Here is a 10,565-nt window from a genome sequence, read left to right on the forward strand (position 1 = left end):
AGCTCAACTGATTAAATCGGATCTTCTCTGGCTGTGCACATGTGACTGTTTTCATGTGCGATATCGCAATAAAGTTTGTATTAAAGCTTCAGTTGGGTAACCGATTATAAAGGAAACGAAAGGAAACAATGGTATGTGTACCATTGTTCACGAAATGAGACAATGGCGTGCTTTTTGTAAACCAGCATTCTTGAAAATGAGCAACATAATGATTGTTGACTTAACACGGTTTGGAAATAATTTCTTCATATTTTTGGTGTTATCTGTCGTTTACATATCCTTCCTAAAACACAAAAGTACGACCCTCTCCAAACACCTAAATTAGCTAAAAATTTAGGACATGTTACAAAACTATATTGTCTAGAATTTTAGAAGAGTACTTTTAATATTGGCCGGTTATTTTTCACACAGCGACGTTAACTAGGCAATGTACTATTACCTATAACATTAACTAAAACACCAAAGTACGAATATTTCCAAACATCTAAATTAGCTAAAATTTAGGACATGTTAAAAAACTATATTTTCTAGAACTTTAGAAGAGTACTTTTAATATTGGCCGGTTATTTTTCACACAGCGACGTTAACTAGTCATATCCCCATACTGTTAACGTAGGGCTATTTGTAGAGGTCACTTGTCAATGGGAAAGAGCACTGTGTATTGTGTATTGGAAAACGGACAGTAACTGCAGTATGGGTCGCATCGATGATGAAAAAACTCGTTTTTTTTGCAAAAGTAGCTTCAATTTTGAATGAAAATCAAATGGTAGAGTAATCGACAGACCGTTGAGAAATAATGTTGGTAGTTAGATGTCAAAATTAACGTTCCACAATCAAGATATCGATAATGTAACAAAACAGTTTTTTCTCAATCAAGATTCTCGAAAATGTTCCCCAAAAACGTCTTTTAAAATTTAATTGGTACTGTATTTGGTTCTTCCCCATGGCAACATTATTTCTTTGATCGATTTGTAGTACAATACAAAAAAGAAGAGAACAATCACTTGGCGTGGTTTTATACGGAGCGCACATTTGAAAAAAAAACGTCATGGAACGCGTTTTTGATCTTGTGAACATGGTGCGTAAAAACGCTTTAAACGAAGGATTTTCAAATTTATTCAACAAATTTGTGTAAACACACAAAGAAAATGTTAAGCTACATCCAATGCACCAACATTTCACTCGCTGCGATATCTGATTACTGAGAAAACTCTGTTTTAGATGTGACATGTGGTTTTGTCACATTTATTAGGCCTTAAATAGCCCCCTCATTTGGCATCCTTGCTTGGAAAACTTTGTTCCTTAGCCTAATTTGCATGTCAATGTACTTCTGCTTTGTGTTCGTTCAACCCTGGGCAGTCACCATCTCACCTCAGAGGAGTCAAGAAGTGAAAAAGTTTACCATATAAAGTATCTGGCCAGGGTAAGTTAACATTTCCTTTAATTATATTGTTTTTCATTAAGAAAGTTGATCAAGTGAAATAGCACTGTTTGATTCATGGTTTAGAGTAAATCAGTTAAAGTTTGGTTATTTTTACCACTATTTGTGTTATAATCTAAAACTTGGTGCTGAGTCATGTTGAAATCTATTAGTATCAGATTTGCAAGATTTATAGTGAAAAAGTGTGCGCGCACGGTTTGTAAGTTAAAGATGATGATTTTGAATTCTAATTGCAAAATTAATCTAAATCATCAGATGCATTGTTTTGGAATAACAATGGTATTGTATTGTTTTTGAGTTAATAACCATGATCAAACTATGTGTTTCCACATGATCTTCCGTTGATTAATTGTGTATGTTAATTGTGTATGAACTTGGCCTAGTGCTTCGTAAAGATAGGCCTAAAGTATGTTTGCAAGTGTTTTGTAACTTACCAAAGTTAAAGTTATGAAAGTTTTTTATAATAAAAGATAGGCTAGCCCTATCTGTATATTATTTAGTGATTTTAACAAGGAAGTAAACATAGAATCTAGGTGTGGTATTATTGAGGAGCTGGTAATAGTAGTTCCAGATCTGTCACCCAAATCATGCCAAATTAGGTGTATTATTGTTATGTAAGTTGTTCAATTAAGCATGTTAAACCAGTTGTTTACCATCATTATTATGTTTCCAAATACTGAATTGGGCCTGAAACCAACGAACCGTAACCCAATATACACCCAAACCAGCAGATCTTTTGAGTAAGATAAATTAGCATAATAGGTCTATTATGTCAAGATTTAGGAATTTTTAGCCTTTAGAATTTGGTCATTCTTGTGCAAACATTGGCCAACTCTTTTCATAGGATTTGCATATAACATGCATAATGCTACCTGTAGTTCATATAGGCAGAAACCAAGTGACTTTACTCATCATTATTTTGGAAAGTAAAAGTAGAAATATAAATAATATAATTGTATTATTATTGTTTATAGGCATTTCAGTAGATTTGTTTTAGGATGTTAAGATTCTTTATCAAACCCTAAACATTCAGTGCTGAGTAAGAGAAAGGCCTATAAAGAGAATTTATTGTTAAATAATTTATTTAACCAGTTTAACTTGATCTGTTTTTGTATCATCATGGTATAGTTTTAAGTTATTTGAGATAGATAGCTGTGATTTAAGATTGAGATAATATTGAATCTTAATTGAGGTTTTTGTGATGTTTGTAAATAATAATACTAATGCACCCAAGTGGAATTATGTATTAAAATAGACTGTGATTGATTGTATGATAGCATATTAAAGGATAATAGGTTCATTAGGCTTTACACCCAATTGGTCATATTGATAGTTTTGTTTGATGAATGAAGTTCAATGTGCATGATATGGTACCAGTAGAAGTAAATAGTAGTATTTTAATTTGTCATCAAAACATGTTCATTTATTATGATTATGTATATTAAAATCCAATTAGGCCTACAAGTTTCTTATACAATCTGTACTTGTATTTATAGCCAATATTGTTGCTTATCATTTGCTGTATTCAAATGTAGTTATTCCGTTTCCATTAAAATTAAGGTATTTTCAGAAAGAATCCTTTTTGTAATTTATCATAAACAGATGATAAAGATTCATTGACGATGAGTAAGCTAATGTTCCGATTGTGCTATATTGTGTTATATTTGATTTCGTGTAAATAAAAACGTTTAATACTTGTATTTAGAATAGTGTATTAACCGATTCGACGATCGATATTTTCTGTATTCCTACTAGGTCTATACAAAACTGAAGACAATTGTGATAGTGATAATTTATAGGCTTTGTATTGTATGAATTTGGAAATATCATGTTAATTAATATAAATAATTGCTTGTTTGTCGCAATGTTACAATTATTTGATTATTATGTAAATTCATGTTGTAATCCAATGATTATCATTTGATTTAGAATATTGAACATATTATTGTTGATTTATGTAAATTGGCTATCGAGTTACATAACATTCATTTATCCCTTTATTCTAAACTGATAATTATGTCGTTTTTTGTATTTTTCGTGCATTTATAAGCTTAAGGTTATCCTTACTGTATAATGAATTATATACATTTTGTATGCATGTGTATTGTTAAGTTTGTTTAGTATTTGTTTTGTATCACTACAACTTTGCTCGACATGTAGACTTAACTTGTATTCAATTTGTTTTGTTTATTGTACAGGGTTTTTTATGCCGCATGTATAAAATAAAGAACACAAACTGATGTTAACGTAGAATGCTGTGTGCTGTTTTCATCCGTTACATTTTGGCGTAGTCGGCAGGATACATGCAGTGAGCGCACATTAACCCCTGGCTAGAAAGAATACTTCTTGAGGATCCTAGGTGAGAGTAGAGTATACTATTTTTGACCCAGATCAATAATTACTATTAATAAAGAAATCATGTCCGAAATTGCAGCTTTACAAACACAACTTGAAGAGCTGAAACTCAGACTTAGTGAGGAAGAGAAGAAAAGGATAGAAGCAAAAGAAGAGACAGATGAGGCAAGGAAGGAGTTGAAGAAGGTGATCGAGGAGGCGAAGAAGACATCTGCACCACCAGTGTACGTGTCCCGTGGCCGGCGTCTGGATATTTTCAAAGATAAACCAGCAAAGCCTGATGATATCAGTATCCAGGATTGGATTGTGGATGTCAGAGGTCAGCTGGCTCTGCGGTCCCGAACACCAAAGGAGTCAGCTGCCTTCATCAAGGATTACCTAAGCGGCAACGCAAGGAAAGAGATCCTTGGACGGGGGAGTGAAATTGGTGATAACCCCGAGAAGATCTTAAAGGTTTTGGAGAAGGTGTTTGGAGATGGCGATACTCTTCCACAACTCCAACAACGCTTTTTTAGCTGTAAACAGGCGCCTGGGGAAGACCTTCTCGCCTGTTCTCTCGGACTCGTCACTCTGTATGACAGGATCTGTACCCTTGATCCGACATACCAAGGCTGCAGAGAGAGTTCCCTGAAGAGTAGACTGGCTGAAGCTGTGGTAGATGAAGGATTGAGGAGGGAGCTCCGGAGACTGAACATTGAGTCTCCAAGTCTCAGCTATTTCAAACTCAGGGACAGAGCAATAGAGTGGCTCGGGAAAAGCAGTAAGCAGAAGGAGGCTAGTGTCAACGAGGTTGTTGCTCCTGACACCAACACTTTAATACTGGAGTTACTGAAGAAGCAGGGCGACCAGATGGAACAGCAACAGAAGCAAATCAACATGTTGCTTCAGGCTTCAAAACCTCGAGACATGAGAGATCGACGTTGCTACTCCTGTGACCAACCAGGACATCTGGCCAGGAACTGCCCACAAAAATCAGTACCAAACCATCAAAAATCAAAATCTTTAAACAACTAGAACCCGCTGTCGAGAGCCTGACAGTGGGTGAGTCCTCCAGTGAAGGCTCACTCATCCTTCATCGTGCTATAGGGAAGTGCCCAGAGGCATCAGTGATGGTTGGAGGTGTGGATGGTCAACTCTGCATCCTTCAATGTTTACTTGATTCCGGTGCCCAAGTGTCCACTATTACAGAGTCATTCTACAAACAGTGTCTTGCTAATGTAGATACTTGGGATGTGTCGTCCTATATCCGCATCTCCGGAGCACAAGGATTGGCAGTCCCCTATACAGCATATGTGGAAGTATCCATGAGAGTTTTTGGAAAGACTTTCAATAGTCTAGGGTTCTTGGTCGTCAAGGATCCAATAGGTTCACCGATGGCAGATAGAAAGAGAGTAGTACCAGGAGTGATTGGCTCTAATGTCTTCAGAGACATGAGGAGAGTCCTGCGAGAAGAGATGGGGAATAACTTTATCACGAAGCTCACCAACTCGTCTGCAGAGAGCCGCAAATGGGCTCATATCCTGGCACTCTACGATGAAGAAGAAGATGCATCGGTCAACCAGATGAAAGCTCAAGTAAGAATAGCTGGAGACAAACCAGTCCGAATACCGGCTAGAAGCATGGTTGTTGTCCAAGGGACAACAATAAAGCCACAGAAAGCTTTTGATGCCATCATACAGGAGCATCAAACCCACACCCTTCAGAATGGACTCATGTTAACACCAGTCTTTACCACCGTAACACCAGATGGGATAGGGTCTGCGCAGCTGGTTAATTTCAGTAATGGTGACATCTTTGTGAAACCCAGGACACCTATAGGAAGTCTGCATTCAGCAGAAGCAGAACCACAGGTCTTCCTCCATCAAGTCAGCCAAAACGAAGTAGTAGTAGACTCCCAGCCTCCATCAAGTACGTCATCTTCAAAGAGCCTATTAGCAAACCTCATTGGAAGGATGACAGTAGCAGAAGTAGTGACTTCGAGTCCAGAGAACCTGAAGGAACTGGAAGATCTACTGGAAAAGCATTATGATCGCTTCAGTCAGGACGACTTTGATATTGGTTACTGTACTAAGATCCAGCACAAGATCACCCTTACTGATGACTATCCTGTGAGAGTTCCTCACCGAAGAATTCCACCACACCAATGGGACGAAGTGCGAGATTACCTTCAGAAGTCAATTCAACAGGGCATCATCCAGCCTTCATCAAGTCCTTATGCCTCTGCAGTTGTGCTGGTGCGCAAACGTGATGGAAAGCTTCGACTCTGTGTTGATTACAGAGCTATCAACAAGAAAAGTTTCCAGGACGCTTATCCTTTGCCCCGAATTGAAGAAGCATTGGATGCACTTAATGGTGCGCAGTACTTCTGCAGCCTGGATTTAGCGCATGGTTTTCACCAAATACCGGTAGCACCTGAAGACAGGGAGAAAACCGCATTCAGGGCAGGGACTGGAGGTTTGTACGAGTTTATCAGAATGCCATTTGGCCTATGCAATGCTCCTGCGACCTTCATGAGAGTGATGGACCTTGCATTTGGAGACCAGAACTTCCAGAGAGTCCTCATCTATCTGGATGACATACTCGTTTTTGGTTCAACTTTCAAAGAGACTCTGGAAAGGCTGGATATGGTATTGACAAGGCTAGGAGAGTTCAACCTGAAGGTGAAGCCAGAGAAATGCAACCTCTTTCAGAAACAGTTGCGGTTCTTGGGACATCTAGTGTCAGGAGGTGGCATCTTACCAGATCCTGAGAAGATTCGTGCAGTTGAAGAATGGAAGATTCCAACTACTGAGACAGAACTTCGTGGATTTTTAGGTCTGTGTGGATATTACCGAAGATTTGTCCCAGGGTATGCAAAAATAGCTGCACCACTACACTCCTTGCTTGGTGGACCTTCAAAGAAAAAGAAGAATAAACACTCCAACCTTCAGCCGAAACCCCCAGTATCAGAAGCCTGGAATGAAGATTGCACTAAGGCAGTACATGAACTCAAACAAAGACTCACCATTGCTCCAGTTCTTGGGTACCCGGACTTCAAGCGACCATTTGTTCTTGAAACTGATGCTAGCTTCTACGGGCTTGGTGCAGTTCTCTCTCAGAAGCAAGAAGATGGCAGACAAATCGTTATAGCCTATGGTAGCAGAGGGCTGCGACCAAATGAGAAGAACATGGAGAATTATAGCAGCATGAAATTAGAATTATGCGCACTTCGTTGGGCAGTGACACAGAAATTTCGAGACTATCTCATCGGGTCAGAGTTTGTGGTGTTCACCGATAACAATCCACTTAGTTATCTTCGAACTACTGCAAAACTCGGAGCAACAGAGATGAAATGGCAGGCAGAACTTGCTCAGTTCAATTTTACAATAAAATATAAGCCTGGCAAGAATAATGGTAATGCGGATGCTCTGAGTAGGAAGACAGATCATGGAGCAGAAGTCCATCGGCTGGAAGAGCACTCCACCATCACAGGAGAACAGGAAGTGAAGGTTGGTGGAATTACTACTGTTGTGCCAGAGACACTTCGCTCCAGGATAGAAGAAGTCTTTAGGCTGGAAGAAATTCAGAACTGTTCCGCAAATCCAGGTACTGACTCTGAAATTAAAACCGAAGCCATAACAACCATTCCATCTCTCCAAATATCAGACCGTGCAAGCCTGCAGAAGTCAGACCCCATAATTGGAAGGATGATGTATCATTGGAAACAGGGGAAACCAACTACGAGGCAGATGAGATTAGAAACGAAGGAAGTACGAAAGCTTCTTCGTCAGTGGCCTAAGTTTTCATGTGAAGATGAAGTGCTATACCGTAACATTACATTGGCTGGAAGGCCAGTAAAACAGCTTCTACTTCCCGAGGTCTTGAAAGATAGAGTCTTAAAATCCCTGCATGATGAGGTTGGTCACCAAAGCACAGAGAAGACCACAGCTCTCACTTTCCAGCGTTGCTACTGGCCAAACATGGTGCAAGATATCGCCACCTATTGCAACACTTGTCAGAGATGCCTGCTGGCAAAGGCTGGAAAGAAGTTGCACCCAACCATGGGCTCTTTTACAGCCAAAAGGCCTCTAGAAGTAGTAGCTATCGACTTCACCGTCCTAGAGCCAGGAACCAATAATGTAGAGAATGTGTTGGTGATGACTGATGTATTTACCAAGTTTACACAGGCCATCCCAACAAAAGACCAAAAGGCGACTACTGTAGCCAAAGCTCTTGTCAATCATTGGTTTGTACGTTATGGTGTACCCAAGCGGATACACAGCGACCAAGGCCGTAATTTTGAAAGTCAGCTGATCAAGGAGTTGTGTGGCATCTATGGCATTCAGAAGAGCAGGACCACCCCCTACCACCCAGAAGGTAATGCCCAGTGCGAGCGATTCAACAGAACGATGCATGATCGTCTGCGCACCTTACCCCCAGAGCAGAAGAGGAGATGGCCAGAACACCTACCAGAGTTGGTGTACGCCTATAACTGTACACCACACTCATCAACTGGGTATGCCCCATACTATCTGTTCTTCGGAAGAGATCCTGTTCTTCCGATTGATCATCTCCTAGGTGTTGAAGAATCCGATGACATCACAGAAGACTGGACATCAGAGCACCATAGACGCCTGAAGATTGCCTTCGACACAGCTAGAGATATAACAGAAAAAGAGGCACTGAGACGAAGGGAGCGTATGAATCAGAAGGCTGAGGACACAGATCTGCCCATTGGCACCAGAGTTTTTCTCAAGAACAGAGTCCTTGGCAGGAATAAGATTCAAGATGCTTGGCATGGTAATGCTCACAAGGTCGTTGCCAAACCAAACATGCATGGCAATATCTATGTATTGGAACCACTGGATGGTGATGGACCACAGAAGACATTGCATCGTCGTGATATTTTGGATGGACGAGGACTGACTGTAGATGTCAACCCTCATCACCAAAAGAATCAGCCTTCAGAAATCAAGATGTCCATGCCAAGGCCAGCTGACTCTGAGGCGGACTCTGATGATGAAACTTGGGAAGTTCAGGTGTGTGCTCCAGACAAAGCAGGGGAGCACACCAACACCAACACTACCGCAACAACTAGCTCATCCTCCATCGTTACTCATACCGCCACGGAGACAACCAGTTCACCCTCCATCACAACCACCTCTGCTGCTTCGACAACCAATGCCCCAGACTCTTCGACAACCAATGCCATAGACCCTACGAAAACCAATGCTATTGACACCGCTTCGACAACCAATGCCATAGACCCTACGAAAACCAATGCTATTGACATCGCTTCGACAACCAAAGCCATAGACCCTACGAAAACCAATGCTAATGACACCACTACGACAACCAATTCCACTGATGAACCCACTTCGACAACCAATTCCACTGATGACCCCTCTACGAAAACCCATGATGGCCCCGAACCCCCTTCAACTACCAATTCCTGTGATGATTCCCCTCCACAGTTCGATTCCAGCGACGATTCTACCCCAACACCTGATACGTCTAATTCAACTTCCCCAGAGCCCCCTACACCCCCACCAAGACGTTCAAGAAGAATACAAGGAAGAGAACCAATTGCAGAAGAAGTTCTTGCAGATTTGAGCAGATCACACTTATTGCTGATGCAAATGATGTCTAATCAGCAATCATTGTAATAATTTAATAAGACATAGTAGGTAAACAGAGATGAGATGCTGATTGTCGCGGACGACAACATTAAGCAGGGGAGTGTGTGACATGTGGTTTTGTCACATTTATTAGGCCTTAAATAGCCCCCTCATTTGGCATCCTTGCTTGGAAAACTTTGTTCCTTAGCCTAATTTGCATGTCAATGTACTTCTGCTTTGTGTTCGTTCAACCCTGGGCAGTCACCATCTCACCTCAGAGGAGTCAAGAAGTGAAAAAGTTTACCATATAAAGTATCTGGCCAGGGTAAGTTAACATTTCCTTTAATTATATTGTTTTTCATTAAGAAAGTTGATCAAGTGAAATAGCACTGTTTGATTCATGGTTTAGAGTAAATCAGTTAAAGTTTGGTTATTTTTACCACTATTTGTGTTATAATCTAAAACTTGGTGCTGAGTCATGTTGAAATCTATTAGTATCAGATTTGCAAGATTTATAGTGAAAAGTGTGCGCGCACGGTTTGTAAGTTAAAGATGATGATTTTGAATTCTAATTGCAAAATTAATCTAAATCATCAGATGCATTGTTTTGGAATAACAATGGTATTGTATTGTTTTTGAGTTAATAACCATGATCAAACTATGTGTTTCCACATGATCTTCCGTTGATTAATTGTGTATGTTAATTGTGTATGAACTTGGCCTAGTGCTTCGTAAAGATAGGCCTAAAGTATGTTTGCAAGTGTTTTGTAACTTACCAAAGTTAAAGTTATGAAAGTTTTTTATAATAAAAGATAGGCTAGCCCTATCTGTATATTATTTAGTGATTTTAACAAGGAAGTAAACATAGAATCTAGGTGTGGTATTATTGAGGAGCTGGTAATAGTAGTTCCAGATCTGTCACCCAAATCATGCCAAATTAGGTGTATTATTGTTATGTAAGTTGTTCAATTAAGCATGTTAAACCAGTTGTTTACCATCATTATTATGTTTCCAAATACTGAATTGGGCCTGAAACCAACGAACCGTAACCCAATATACACCCAAACCAGCAGATCTTTTGAGTAAGATAAATTAGCATAATAGGTCTATTATGTCAAGATTTAGGAATTTTTAGCCTTTAGAATTTGGTCATTCTTGTGCAAACATTGGCC

At 39.8% G+C, this 10,565-nt stretch overlaps 1 protein-coding gene across 1 annotated transcript; it reads left to right on the forward strand.

Moving 5' to 3' along the window:
* Window positions 1-1,221: 1,221 nt before the first annotated feature.
* On the forward strand, window positions 1,222-4,810 carry LOC140151443 (uncharacterized). Its single transcript, XM_072173791.1, has 2 exons — window positions 1,222-1,423; window positions 3,640-4,810. Exon 2 carries the CDS (start codon window positions 3,860-3,862, stop codon window positions 4,808-4,810), a length of 951 nt encoding a protein of 316 aa, XP_072029892.1. The 5' UTR covers window positions 1,222-1,423; window positions 3,640-3,859.
* The last annotated feature ends 5,755 nt before the right edge of the window (window positions 4,811-10,565 follow it).

This window comes from Amphiura filiformis, chromosome 4, assembly GCF_039555335.1.
Source record: "Amphiura filiformis chromosome 4, Afil_fr2py, whole genome shotgun sequence".
NCBI lineage: Eukaryota > Metazoa > Echinodermata > Ophiuroidea > Amphilepidida > Amphiuridae > Amphiura > Amphiura filiformis.

Excerpts from the sequence above, each read along its gene's own strand:
- LOC140151443 (XM_072173791.1), top strand. The coding sequence starts at position 3,860 with ATGTCCGAAATTGCAGCTTTACAAACACAACTTGAAGAGCTGAAACTC.